General features: G+C 43.5%; 2 protein-coding genes across 2 annotated transcripts in view; both read right to left on the minus strand.

Annotated features, from left to right (window-relative positions):
* LOC143767327 (uncharacterized) overlaps window positions 1-8,375 on the minus strand; it is a 760,398-nt gene extending 752,023 nt beyond the window's left edge. Inside the window, exons 1-2 of the mRNA XM_077255569.1 lie at window positions 7,929-8,375; window positions 7,558-7,723 (exon numbers count right to left, since the gene is read on the minus strand). The gene's annotated coding sequence lies outside the window, so the exon portion shown is untranslated. The remainder of the gene's footprint in view (window positions 1-7,557; window positions 7,724-7,928) is intronic.
* Window positions 491-15,300, minus strand: part of LOC143767328 (uncharacterized) — a 56,265-nt gene continuing 41,455 nt past the window's right edge. The window contains exon 9 of the mRNA XM_077255570.1: window positions 491-3,583. Within this exon, the coding sequence (XP_077111685.1) occupies window positions 2,968-3,583 (616 nt within the window). The 3' untranslated portion in view covers window positions 491-2,967. The remainder of the gene's footprint in view (window positions 3,584-15,300) is intronic.

Raw genomic sequence — 15,300 nt, forward strand, 5'->3', positions numbered from 1 at the left:
CACGGTGTTCTTGGGGTTGTACTATATATAGCTAATTCTCTACCTCTCTGATCATAACCCTCCATCAAACTCCATCGCACCCAAAAGCACTACAAATATTTGTTGGTGACGAGCTCATCCAGCCTTTATCTACCCCCACTTCCTCAAGATCATTCATTGTAAATAAGCACCTGTACTTTGTGTCCCCCCCCCCCCACACCTCATTGCAGATTGTAAGCTCTTACGGGCAGGGTCGTCTATATCTTTGCATTAATTATTGTATCATTGTTAACTTTGTTAAGACGGCTGTATATGAACTGTTGAATTGTAAAGCACTGAGGAATATGTTGATGTTATACAAATAAAGATTATTATTATTTAACTTCTTCATCCAAACGTGGCAAAAACCATTTGCCCTGATGAAGAGGTCCGACGTGACCATGAAACGCATAGACTTATGAACATGTTAAATAAAAAGTTTTACTTTTAAGGATATTCCGTCTCAGCAGCGCATTAGTGATACCTTCCTTGTTTTTTCTTCCACCATATGTGGTCTAAGAGAGAGGCATCGGAAAACATCTTTAAGATACCATTATAATGTTTATTGTGGAAGGCTAGCAATAAATGGTAGGCAAAACATAGGTTCAAAATGGGAGGAAAGCTTATTGAATGTAAACATAAACCTGCTTGAAAAGGAGCTCATAAAGTACAACAGTAGTAATGCTTTGCTTCAGCAAGAAACAATTTTTTTTATATATCACAATTTTCATAGTACACCAGCAGGATATCATGGAGATGTTCACTCTTTAGAGGTCAAAAATAGCTAGTCTGTGTCTAGTAACATTTGTTTTTTTTTTCAGCAGAACTCAGTTTTCCTGCTTCTCTTGACACACGGCTTTCCTCTTTCCTGCTTACAGGCATGCTCCTCTTTTAATCATCTCTAGAGGTCCAAATGGAGTCTTAGCTTAGAAGGTCCAAAATCTGGAGTGACCATCAAACCCAGGATCTAAAGTCATTTTTAAATCCAAAACCCTAGAATCCACTTAAATAAGACTTAATGTTGCTCAGCGCCAAAATGCTCCTTAGAATTATACCAGTGAGAACAACAACTTCAGTGGTGCATACCTATCATCCAGCAATTTCACTCCTGGCTACCAAGCATTGAGCCCATAACAAGGCTTCAACATTTACATATCACTATTGTGTTGCAAAAATTATCTGGATTCCTTTTTTTGGGACTTGGACAGATTCCAGGAATTGCATTGAGGTGGCTACAGGTGAAAATTTCTTCCTTCAGGGCATAATTTAATCTACAGTATATGGTGTAGTTGTATTGGCTTTCGTTGTAGCTTATCTTACTTATGTAATTTACTTGCTTGAGCTTATCAGTTTGCCAAGAGTTTTCTAGCAATTGTGGGCATCAGTACCACCACAGGATCAGCAGGATTAAATTGTCTAATGTGGGCAGACCTGTAAATAATTCAGCTCTATATTTGTTGAGCCTTTTCAAGGTGATCCTTCCCTATTGGCTTAACACTAGATATTCGATTCTGAATTTGTGCAACATGTTGAATTAGACGTCTATGGGGTATACTTTCCTCTCTCCCACATCTCTATAGCAATATTTGGCAACTGTCTGGGTTGTCTCCTATACAGTAATTCGAATGAGGAAAACTCAGCTGAAGACTAGGAAATGAAAACAAGAATTTCAAAGGACAATCCCCCTCTCGATCATCCTGCTTTTCCGCTCTTCTCAACATCGTCTTTAAGGTTTCTTTAAAACTCTTTACAAGGCCAATTTCTTTGGGGATGCTAGTAAGGAGTTTCCCAGCTGTTTTATTTTCAAGCAGAATATCATGGTGACAGTGGTGTACCGCTATTAGCAACAGACCACGCTATGGGGCCAGTGAGGCCTCCCCTTGTACCCTGGATTTAGATGCCATTGAATACAATGATGGAACTGTGTGTCGTCAGCTCCCTGTCCCACCATTCATCCTGACCTTTGAGTCTTAGCTCTGCAGGCGCAATGACATCACTACATCTTGCCTGCTGTGCAGAACTTCAGACAAAATGCTGCTAAGTTCAGATTAGCAAAGGAGGGGAGGGTGGTGTTACTATTTGGTGGTAATATGTGGTCTGCTTATGATGTGGCAGTATTTATCACTTTTATGGGGTATAAAATTGGTAAATTAGTTTTGGCGTAATGGACCTTATTACGTAACAAACATGCTGGAGGAGTCTTGAGGGGTGGGGTGTAACATAGGACTCTGGGCTCACCCTTTAGAAGTTACAAAGATTAAGTCTGTGTCTACAATGGTTTGCTCTTTTTTTAGCAGAGCTTAGCTCTACAGCTTGTCCAAGTACACAGCTTTCCCTCTGTCCTGATCACACAGACAAATTCCCCTTTAATTCACTTTTACGCTTCCACCTGGAATCTTAGCTCTGCAGGTCTTAAATCCAGCCTGTTGTGCGGGTGCATCCATCTCACATATTGTAAGCTTGCGAGCAAGGACCTCACTCCTTTTGGTATTTGATTTGTGTGTTACTCTGTAATGTTTTTATTGCTTGTACAAGTCCCCTCAAAAAATGTAAAATGCTGCGGAATATGTTGGCGCTATAGAAATAAATTATTATTATCCCACCCACGCTCCATAGTCACTCCTAGATCCTGGACCATAGAATCCACCAAAATAATACATGTAGCAAATCTTGCTCCGTGCCTAAATCCTTCCAGGATATGTACCCTAAGAGGAGCAACCTCAATGGCAAGTACCTACCATCCTTCAATTTCTCTGCTGGCTGCCTTCCATATATTATTAAATACTTTATATACATGATTTATATTTGTTATTTGGATTCTATTTGATTTTCGATAACAGGTGTTTAGTCATGGTTGCTTACATTTCCTACTAATAAGCTCTAAATTTTGTTTCTCCTGCAGTCTGTAGCTGTTGTATTTTTTCTTGTACAATATGAAATGAAATTAAATTAAAAATAAAAAGAAAATGGCTTCTCCACTTTGTGAGTTTTCTGATGTGTAACAAGACTGGATTTCTCGGTAAAACATTTCCCACATTCTGAACAAGAAAATGGCTTCTCCCCTGTGTGAATTCTCTGATGTCTAACAAGGTTTGATTTTCCTGTAAAACGTTTCCCACATTCTGAACATGGATATGGTCTTTCCCCTGTGTGAATTCTCTGATGTGTAACAAGACTTGATTTCTCTGTAAAATATTTCCCGCATTCAGAACAAGAAAATGGCTTCTCCCCAGTGTGACTCCTTTGATGTCTAAGCAGATGTGACTTCTCTATGAAACATTTTCCACATTCTGAACATTCAAATGGCTTCTCCCCTGTGTGTGTTTTCTTATGATTACGGAGATGTGATTTCTCCTTAAAACATTTCCCACATTGCGAACATAAAAATGGTTTCCCTGCTGAGTGACTTCTCTGGTGTCTAACAAGATCTGATTTTTGAGTAAAACACTTTCCACATTCGAAACAGGAAAATGGCTTCTCTCCTGTGTGAGTTTTCTGATGTCTAAAATAATCTGATTTCTTTTTAAAACATTTTCCGCATTCAGAACACGAAAATGGCTTCTCCACTGTGTCAGCACTTTCGAGTTCAATATCCCTTCTGTTATTTTTATTTTGCCTACCAGTCTGTGGTGAATCAGAAGATAGGACTCTATCATACGATAGATTTTTTCTGTGAGAGGCTGAAGGCATTTCTTGATCAATGACATGCTCTTCATAGGCATCTGATGTGATACCATGATCATTTCCTTTAAAATCTGAAAATATTTGATGTTCTTCTGAGCTCCCGCTACAGTCATCTGCCAATAAAAATGAAATTATTACTTTTTAATAATAGTACAATGAAATTATGTATTTTTTTTTAAACACAAGCAAATCTTTTCAAATTCACAAGCTTCGAATTTTTCAAAACGATTTTATTCACAGCAAATCAAAAGTATTCTAAGAACTACAATTGTCCTGAAAAGATGTTTATAACTCTGTTCTCTTTTCCTCAGACACAAGTCTTCTCCATCATTGTTCCTTTACACATTGTCTATACAGTTTCTGTACTATTTCAGAACTTTCTTTCCCTATCAATATGGCTAAGCTGTGACTCTCACAATCCACATTCCCTGTTGCTTTCCTCACTTCTGATTTTAAACATATGATGATATTCGTGATGGACTTTGACTGTGTTATGTAATGTGATTTCTGCAAGGCATTATTTGGTAGCTTGCCCGAGGTCATGTGAGCCTTTTCTGGGTGATGCAATCTTCATTGATGTTTATAAATGAAGACTATCAGAAAAGACTGTCTTTTCAAGTTCAGATTTGTTTGCGCTGCTGAATTTTTCTTTCAAAAATTTGATTTGTGGTGAATTGATTTGCTGCAAATCGCAATTACTGCAACGCCCTGAAAAAGATGTCTGTATCATTCTGAAGTCTCCTAGAATTGGATCCAAACCCCTTTTCAAGTTCTTTAATGGGAACACAGCCTTAGTTATCTCAAAGTGACCTCACAGATGGTAACCGGTACTAATCAACACTGGCACTGGCAAAATTTTCATGCTTGTTAAGATTTAAAAAAATGGTCCAAAAATGAATACCAAGCCATTTGATATAAGGCAGATTGTTCACATGGTTCCTAGCGATGACTATGCAGGGAGCGTAAGATGCAGTGAGTCGCCAGCGCCTGTGCAGAAGATCCCTGAATACACTGCCCATAGAAAAGAAGAGAAGGTATGGATTGTGGAAAAAATGCTAGGGTGCAGGATTCCAAGGCGACAACTCCAAGGCACAGGGCACTGTGACGTGCATGGGAGGGAGGGTGATATTTTAATGAAGACACCATCATTACAACCACCACCAGAGCTTTCAGCTGCTGTCAAGCCTCAGACACTAACAGTGATTGCGGCATCACTTACTCACAAGCTGACAGGAGAAACAGATCTGCCCGAGAAGGTCTTTAGGCCAGACGTCTGGTCCTCTCTTTGTCGCTTAAGAAACCAACCTCCTCTTCTGCTGACATTACTTCCCCATTAGGCAGATCTGATTCACAGGTCTTGTACACCACACAATCATTATCATCCAGAACTCAGATAACGGTTGTCTCAATGTGCAAGTGTCTTCAGCTCCTTGCCCTCCTCCTGATGTTCACATCAAGATTTGCCCTGACTAAGAGTGCCACTACCACCTCAGCGGCCACTTCCCTTATAACACAACTGCCAATGCGACAACCACAGGTATTGGAATCATGTCCTCCACATCCACAGTTTCCCAGCTCATTTGACAGCATAGTAATGTGTGTGATTGAGGACCAATGGCACAGCAATGCTTTAGTGTATGCTCTGTGAAATATTGCACTTCAACTTAGATTTCATTTCAGTCTACCACCTACACTGCATAGTCCAAGTTGAAGGGATTGATCAGTTTCAGCCTGAAGATAAAAGCTGGTTCTTCTTGAAAGGAATCTGTAAACAGATTTTTGCTACCTCATCTGAGCGCAGCACGGTGTAGGGAAAGAGACCTTGCTTCTAAAGACGTATCATTTAGTTTATTGTGTGCAGCAGTTGTGACACAATCAGAATTTTTAGATGCAGCATGTAGCAGATCTCAGAAAGTAAATTCATCACACACCAAAGATTGTCTGTCTCTATAATCCACATCAAAACTCTTTGTATCATGCAGCCCAATAAATTCAACACATAATTGTAGCAGATGGGAACTTACCTGGGTCACTTTCCGTAAGAATCTCCACTTTACACCACTCATCATCACTCACATATGTCTCTGAAGTATTACTAGAGATGAGATCTTTACACTGTAACAAAAAGATGTAAAGGTCACACACAGATGGAAAATTATCATGCAATAATTTATCAAAGAACAAAAAAGATCAGAAATTGACGTGACAGTCACAAGGAACAGCAGTAGTTATCAAATAGCTGCAGGTGTCGTCAATAAGTTGGTTGATCAGTGTGTAATACTGGTGGACAATACACGACTGAACACAAGACCTTCACAGCCTTCTACACATCATAGTGGAGATCTCATGACACCTTCTCTCCATCTACCTGATGATCCTGGGGAACATCGACATCTTCTTGTTTACAGTCCTGAGGAAGAAGAGGATGGGGACATCTCTCTGGTGTTGTCCTCTTACTGGATCGAACTGGAGGAAACATATACAGGGACTGAATTCATTCTTTACATACTGATAATTATAGGCCGTGTGTGTTTAGTCCTGTCTATTACCTGGTGATGTGAGGGGCTGGGGAACCTCCGTGACGTCCTGGTACAGATCTTTGTGTCGGTCTAAATACTCCCACTCCTCCATGGAGAAATAGATGGCGACATCCTGACACCTTATAGGAACCTGACACATACAATGATACCGTCATCCCCCGATCCCTCCATAGCGTTACTGTATAATGTCCCAGCATTCCCAGCAGTGTCACCTCTCCAGTCAGCAGCTCAATCATCTTGTAGGTGAGTTCTAGGATCTTCTGGTCATTGATGTCCTCATGTATCAGGGGGTGAAGTGGAGGCCCCGTGATTGGGCTCAGGGGTCTTCCCCACCCCTCAGACACAGGGGCCTGACAGCGCTCACTAGAGGTCTTCTTCACTACTGTGTAATCCTGGTTATGGAGAGACACATTAATAAATCTCACTACAGACATTCCCAGAGTCCTCACCTCTCCAGTTGTGTCCATCTGTTATTCCCATAGATAAGAATGATGTAATGTGACGTCATCAGAATCTCTCACCTCTCCAGTAAGCCGGAAGAGGATCTCTAGGGTGAGGTGTAATATCCTCTCCGCCATCTTGTCCCTGTCCCTATCCATCCTTGTAGGGTCACTCAGGAGAATTCTCTTATATGGAAGATCTCCACTGAGAGGATCCGATATTGTAGGGACCTGAATGGGGAGAAGATGACGATGGAACATCATAAAGATCCCATGTAAGGCCTCTTTCACACTAGCGTCGTGCACTGCACGTCGCTATGCGTCGTTTGGTTGAAAAAGCACATCCTGCAAAAGTGCTTGCAGGATGCGTTTTTTCACCATTGATTTGCATTAGCGTCGCATTGCGATGCTTTGCCACACGTCGCAACCGTCGTGCGACGGTTGCGCCGTGTTGTGGCGGACTGTCGGCTGCAAAAAACGTTACATGTAACATTTTTTGCTGCCGGCGGACCGCCATTTCCGACCGCGCATGCACGGCCGGAACTCCGCCCCCACCTCCCCGCACCTCACAATGGGGCAGCGGATGCGATGGAAAAATGCATCCGCTGCCCCAGTTGTGTGGCGCATTCACTGCTAGCGTCGGTACGTCGGCCGGACGCACTGCGACGGGCCGAGTACGACGCTAGTGTGAAAGTAGCCTAAGAAACCTGCGGAGCTGTTACCGTCGTCACATGATCACTACATCCAGTCATGGCCCCGTCCTGCCCCCAGTATAACACACAGTCCCATTATATGAAAGAAAAAAAGAGAAAAGAAAGCACACCTTGCGCAGATTATACTAGGAAAAACTGTATTTCAGTGTTGGAGGTACTCACCTGAGCCTGTTGTGCAAGAGCAGGCACAATGCTGAGAAAAATTTAGGTCAATTTGAATGGCTGCTCCTCCACCCGCTGGACTCCAATGACATTCTGATAGAAATCCAAGGAAGGTAGAGATGGTGGTTTGGTTCAGCGATGTCACGGGTAATGAGGTGATATACTACTGGGGTAATAGTAAAAACATTAATTGTTGCTATGCGTTTCGGAGCCAGTCTAGCCTGCCTGATGATCCCATTATTGTCACATACAGAGATTTAAAACAGAATATCTCCAATCCAGCAATAAAAACGATGATGAAGTCAATAGTGAAGTCAATCTGATGTAATAGAGATACAAATCATGAGATATCCATACAGATGGTAACTCACCTAGAATCTTTATCCACAATTCTGTGACTCTGCCGCCCCAATATACGTTTCAACAAAGCTTCTTCAGGAGTTTCTCATGGTAGAAGTGAAGAAATGACCTCAGAGCGGATTCATAAACAGCGTTATTGCAGATGAGAACAATGTGACTTTATATTCTATATCAATCATTATTATAGAGGCTACACACGGGGTTTTGTGTTTGACATCTGTGTGATTTTATGAAGCCTTCTCTGGGTTTGGTGATTTTTCTGCCATTTTCCCAGTAAGCTTATCTACAGGAACTGAGAAAAAGGTGTTTTAGAATGGCTCTATTATTGTGTGACTGAAAACGCATGAAACAAATGTAATACACTGAAACATCGGCCAAATAATGTGAAAAAGTTATATCCAATGCAACGTGCCTACAACACTGAGGGGGTTAATGTCCCCTGCGCCCAGTAATGGGGAATCTCCAGCACCTACCTCCACCTGCAGAGCCGCACACCACATATATGGCTGTTCTGTGCGCTCAGGACCTGCGATGAGGTCACAGGAGGGGAGGAGTCAGGGGTCACATGATCAGGGGCCTCAGTGTGTGCAGGACTCTGCTGTGCTGGTTGTCATGGTGCTGGATGAGGGGAAGTTTCTGTGTGGGGTCAGGAGGGGTTTACAGGGTGGATGTAGCAGAGTCGTGTGTGTACGAGGTGTACGGAGCAGAGCCGTGTGTGTACAAGGTGTACGGAGCGGAGCCGTGTGTGTACGAGGTGTACAGAGCAGAGCCGTGTGTGTACAAGGTGTACAGAGCAGAGCCGTGTGTGTACAAGGTGTACGGAGCAGAGCCGTGTGTGTACAAGGTGTACGGAGCGGAGCCGTGTGTGTACGAGGTGTACAGAGCAGAGCCGCGTGTGTACGAGGTGTACAGAGCAGAGCCGTGTGTGTACAAGGTGTACAGAGCGGAGCCGTGTGTGTACAAGGTGTACGGAGCGGAGCCGTGTGTGTACAAGGTGTACAGAGCAGAGCCGTGTATGTACAAGGTGTACGGAGCAGAGCCGCGTGTGTACAAGGTGTACGGAGCAGAGCCGTGTGTGTACAAGGTGTACAGAGCGGAGCCGTGTGTGTACAAGGTGTACGGAGCGGAGCCGTGTGTGTACAAGGTGTACAGAGCAGAGCCGTGTATGTACAAGGTGTACGGAGCAGAGCCGCGTGTGTACAAGGTGTACGGAGCAGAGCCGCGTGTGTACAAGGTGTATGGAGCAGAGCCGCGTGTGTATGACATGTACAGAGAGCAGCCATGTGTGTACGAGGTGTACGGAGCGGAGCCATGTGTGTACAATGTCTATGTAGCAGAGCCGTGTGTATACGAGGTGTACAGAGTGGAGTCGTTTGTATACGAGGTGTACGAAGTATGAGGTGTACGGAGCAGAGCCGTGCGTGTACGAGGAGTATGGAGCCGGGCTGTGTGTGTACGAGGTGTACAGAGCAGGGCCGTGTGTGTGTAGGAAGGAGGACCGAGCCGTGGGTACTTGGTTTCTGGGTCCAGAACTGTCGGGGTTGTCACATCTTTTGTCCGGGGGAAAGCTTAGGGGACCGGATCTAGACTTGCATCCGGGAGCAGGGGGTGTGGGTAAGCTAAAAAAGCCACAGCGCGCGTGGAAGCAGTCAGACTTGGCGAGAACAGACAGTGTGCAGCAGGGAGAAGTGAGTGCTCAGTTCCTCAAGCAGGGCCACAACTCCGGCCTGCGCCCGAGCATCCCCGCTGCCCCCCGCTGAACTATTACCCCTACTATATCCGTTATTCCTTCAACCAGTATATCCTTTTACATCTAAACTGCTTATTTTTCCACGTTTAACTGTTTACCTCCCTGAGTGCTCTGTCTCTTGTCCGTCACTGCATCCCACAACCTGCTCACATGTGTACGAGGTGTATGGAGTCGGGCTGTGTGTGTACAAGGTATACGGAGAGGAGCCGTGTGTGTACGAAGTATACGGAGCTGAGCAATGTGTGTACGAAGTGTACGGAGCTGAGCCGTGTGTGTACGAGGTGTATGGAGCTGAGCAGTGTGTGTACAACGTGTACGGAGTCGAGCCGTGTGTGTGATGACATGTTTGAAGTGGAGCGTGTGTGTACTATGTCTACGAAGCGGACTAGTGCGTGCATAGAACAGAGTATACGATTGTGTATGCAGCAGAGCTACAGTGGGGGAAAAAGTATTTAGTCAGCCAGCAATTGTGCAAGTTCTCCCACTTGAAAAAGATGAGAGAGGCCTGTAATTGACATCATAGGTAGACCACAACTATGACAGTCAGGCTGCCGTCACCCTAGCAGTATTTGGTCAGTATTTTACCTCAGTATCTGTAAGCCAAAACCAGGAGTGGGTGATAAATGCAGAAGTGTTGCATATGTTTCTATTATACTTTTCCTCTATTTGTTCTACTCCTGGTTTTGGCTTACCAATACTGATGTAAAATACTGACCAAATACTGCTAGTGTGACGGCAGCCTTACAATGAGAAAACAAATCCAGAAAATCACCTTGTCTGATTTGGCAACGTTTATTTTGAAAATTATAGTGGGAAATAAGTATTTGGTCACCTAAAACATGCAAGATTTCTGTCTCTCACAGACCTGTAACTTCTTTAAGAGGCTCTTTTGTCCTCCACTCATTACCTGTAGTAATGGCATCTGTTTGAACTTGCTATTCCTATAAAAGACACCTGTCCACAACCTCACACAGTCACACTCTAAACTCCAATGTGGTGAAGACCAAAGAGCTGTTGAAGGACATCAGAAACAAAATTGTAGCCCTGCACCAGGCTGTGAAGACTGAATCTGCAATAGGCAAGCAGCTTAGTGTGATGAAATCAACTGTGGGAGCAATAATAAGAAAATGGATGACATACAAGACCACTGATAATCTCCCTTGATCTGGGGCTCCACGCAAGATCTCACCCCGTGGAGTCAAAATTATCACAAGAACGGTGAGCAAAAATCCCAGAACCACATAGGGGGGACCTAGTGAATGACCTGCATAGAGCTGGGACCACCGTAGCAAAGGCTACCATCAGTAACACACTACGCCACCAGGGACTCTGCAGTGCCTGTCTGAAGTTTGCTAGAAAGCATTTGGATTATCCAGAAAAGTATTGGGAGAATTTCATATGGTCTGATGAAACCAAAGCAGAAATGTTTGGTAGAAACAAAACTTGTTGTGTTTGGAGAAGACAGAATGCCGAGTTGCATCCAAAAAACACCATACCTACTGTGAAGTATGGGGGGTGGCAACATCATACTTTAGGGCTGTTTCCTCTGCAAAGAGACCAGGATGACTTATCCGTGTACAAGAAAAGATGAATGGGGCCATGTATAGTGAGATTATGAGTGCAAACTTCCTTCCATCAGCAAGGGCATTGAAGATGAAACGTGGATGGGTCTTTCAGCATGATAATGATCCCAAGCACTCCGCCAGGGCAATGAAGGATTGGCTTCGTAAGAAGCATATGAAGGTCCTGGAGTGGCCTAGCCAGTCTCCAGATCTCAACCCCATAGAAAACCTTTGAAGGGAGTTGAAAGTCCGTGTTGCCCAGCGACCGGCCCAAAACATCACTGCTCTAGAGCAGATCTGCATGGAGGAATGGGCCAACATACCACCAACAGTGTACGCCAACCTTGTGAAGACTTACAGAAAACGTTGGACTTCTGTCATTGCCAACAAAGGATATATAACAAAATATTAAGATGAACTTTTGTTAATGACCAGATACTTATTTTCCACCATAATTTGCAAAATAAATGTTGCCAAATCAGACAAGGTGATTTTCTGGATTTGTTTTCTCATTTTGACTCTCATAGTTGTGGTCTACCTATGATGTCAATTACAGGCCTCTCTCATCTTTTTAAGTGGGAGAACTTGCACAATTGGTGGCTGGCTAAATATTTTTTTCCCCACTGTATGTGTGTATGACATGTACTGAACGAAGCAGTGTGTGTACAATGTGTATGCACAGTTTTGTGGTAACTAACCCCTTTCCGACATCGGGTGTAATAGTATGCCGATGTCGGATACGCTTCCTTTTATGTGGGCTCCGGCGTTGAGCCCACATCTTCCCGGGACATGTCAGCTGTTTTGAACGGCTGATATGTGACCGCAATAGCCACTGGTGGAATCGCGATCCACCCGCAGCTATTAACTAGTTAAATGCCACTGTCAAACGCTGACAGCGGCATTTAAATGACACTTCCGGCAATTGCGCTGGAAATACGCACACCGGTGACCCGCGTCACGTGATCGCGGGTCACCGGTGTGTCGGCATGACAACCCAAGGTCTCCTGGAGACCTCTATGGCTGTCACTGACGGATTGCTGTGGTCAGCACTCATAGCAAGTCAGCAATTCTACTACATAGAGGCGATCTAACCATCTCCTCTATGTAGCAGAGCCGATCGATCTATGGCAGCTTCTAGTCTCCTATGGAGACTATTGAAGCATGGCAAAAGTAAAAAAAAATTGTTTTTAAAAATGTATTAAGTATTAAGTATTTCAATTACAAAAAATACTTTTCGATTGTTCTCATGGTGATTGCAGATTTGCTCATTTGGACGAGGAAATGACTCCCAGACATTCAAAAACTCAGTCATGGGCTAACGTTTGTATGGCAATGATTTCAATTTTACACAGCCACGACCTCTTCCGAACACTGAAGGACCGCCAATGCCATTTGTTGTGGTTGGGGATGAGGCGTTTCAAATGTGTGTCAACCTCATAAAACCGTACTCAAGTCGGGACTTGAATCACACCAAAAGGATTTACAACTACCGACTGACAAGGGCACAAAGAACTGTGGAGTGTGCCTTTGGATTGCTGGTATCTAAATGGCACATTTTGGGTACAGCTATCAATCTTAAAATTGAGACAATTGATGAGGTTGTGAAAGCATGTGTTGTTATGCACAATTACATCCTGGCAAAAGAGCGACCCCACTTAGAACTTGGGGAACCTGTTAATACCACATTGCAAGATTACCAAGCTCACCCTCTGAGGACTACAGTGGAAGTTGCCCAAACTAGGGATAAAATAGCTGCCTACTTTGCTTCGGATATTGGACGTGTGGCGTGGTAAGACAACATGGTGTAAGTCGCTAAGTAAAATATACCTGTAATGTTATGTACCTGTTTTTTTTGCTGACTTTAATACTAACACTTTGACTGTAACTTTAATAATAAACACCTTGACTGTAACACCCGTTAATACTTCACTCAACAATACACACGTTTAAATAAAGAGATAAAGAAAACACAGGGACACAGGTATTGTGAAACAAAATAATTTTTAATAACAAAAATAAAAACAATTTAAAAAGTAACAAATACATTTTTTAAAAAGGAAAATAATGGGCTTTGCTTTTGGGGTCTGCGGGAGGGAGTTAAATTGTGGACCTGGGGGGTGTCGGGCTGTGATGGTAGGCTAGGAGTGGTTGGGGAAGTTTTTACAGGGGAAGTGGCAGTGAATTGGAGGATTGGGTCAGAAACAATGGCAGAGGACACATTGAGGGAAGAGGACACATTAGGAGTGGAATACAAGTTGGAAGGGATTGACACATTGGATGGGAAAGAACCAAGGGAAGGTGTGGACAGACTTGAAAACAAAGACACATTCGGAGGGATGGGTCGAGGGGGGTGATTAATGTTTCTTCGCTACTTTTCTTTTCCTGGCCTTCATTTTGTTGTTTCCTTGGCGTTTTTTTCCTGTTCCTGGGGTGCTGAACTCGACTGCGTGGTGGAAGTTTAAGGCCAGGCTGCTGCACTCAGATGCATGGTGTAAGTTGAAGACTGGGCTGCTGCACTCAGATGCGTCGTGTACAGGGCTGCCACCAGGAATTTCAGGGCCCCATTCTGGAAACATTTTTGAGGCCCCCTTGAGACTCCCCCCAGGCTCCACCCCAGCTCTGCCTCCACCCATCGAACCTTCCACAATCCCAATGCCCACTCTTGGAAAAACTCCACTTCTGCATCCCGTCCTCACCAATCACACATTATCAGTTCCCATTGAATACCATACACATGCATAGCCAACAGCTTTTGTTTTGGCCAAAATATTTTTTTTTATCCACCACCACAACAAGGCAGACTCTTTTGGGACGGTAATACTCTACTCTAACCTCTTAAAAATGTCTTTAAATATCCAATACTCTTTTAGGTCCATTTTTAAGTTTTCTTCAAGGGAATGAGTCACATACATTTTTTTTTTAATTACCAGTAACACCATATACAATGGACAAATACCGTCACGCCATGACAAGTCCATATATTACCATCACATAGTGACCGAATAATACCACATCAAGGGACAAATACCATCACACCATAATCAAGACAAAATATTACCACCATATAGTGAACAGATAATAATGACGAACTGAAAGGATCTGCCATATAGTGTATGTCCGAATGTTCCACTGTTGAACGGAAAAAATTGGGACCCAGCGGTGGCTTCCAGAAAAGGTGACAAAGCATGTGCTACTCTCCATTCATTTCTATAGGAACTCCCAAAATTTCTGAATGACCCAGGTGGGACCTTTATGTATGTAACATACCGTAGATGATATATCCCATCAATATGTCATAAATATCCCTGATGGGACAGGGAACTTTCTAATTACATGGTCAAGATATACAGACATACACCTGTACTTTAGTCAGAGATAAGTATACACTAATATAACCTTATAGCCCCATAAAGTGGCCACATTGTGCTCAGATAACAGGTCTGTGCAGTCAGCGGAGGATTATTACGCTCTGACTTTATAAGTCTACAGCACTGATCAGACCATTCTTGGGAGAGGTAACAAGTAGTGATGAGCGAGTGTACTCGTTGCTCGGGTTTTCCAGAGCACGCTAAGGTGGTCTCCCAGTATTTTTTAGTGCTTGGAGATTTCGTTTTCCTAGCGGCAGCTAGATGATTTGCGGCTACTAGACAGCTTGATTACATGTGGGGATTCCCTAGCAACCAGGCAACCCCCACATGTACTCAGGCTGGCTAGAAGCTGTAAATCATTCAGTTGAGTCAACAAAAACTAAATCTCCGAACACTAACAAATACTCCACCCGATCACCCGAGCATGCTCTGGAAAACCCGAGCAACGAGTATATTCGCTCATCACTAGTAACAAGGACCTTTCTGCCGTCTTCACTTGTCTTTGATAGTGGATACCTGGAAACCATTATGGAGTTTTTTTTTGCATTTTGTCGTTCCTCTGTTATTTCTCCTGAAAATCTATGAATAAACTGACAAATGGCTGGTACCATTCATCTGTCTCCCTATCCAGTCTAATCTTGGCTGATCACTGCTGACAGTATCAGACTGTATGGACGCATCTTATTTAGGAGGAGAATGGTGA

This window comes from Ranitomeya variabilis, chromosome 4 (assembly GCF_051348905.1).
Source record: "Ranitomeya variabilis isolate aRanVar5 chromosome 4, aRanVar5.hap1, whole genome shotgun sequence".
NCBI classification, from domain to species: domain Eukaryota; kingdom Metazoa; phylum Chordata; class Amphibia; order Anura; family Dendrobatidae; genus Ranitomeya; species Ranitomeya variabilis.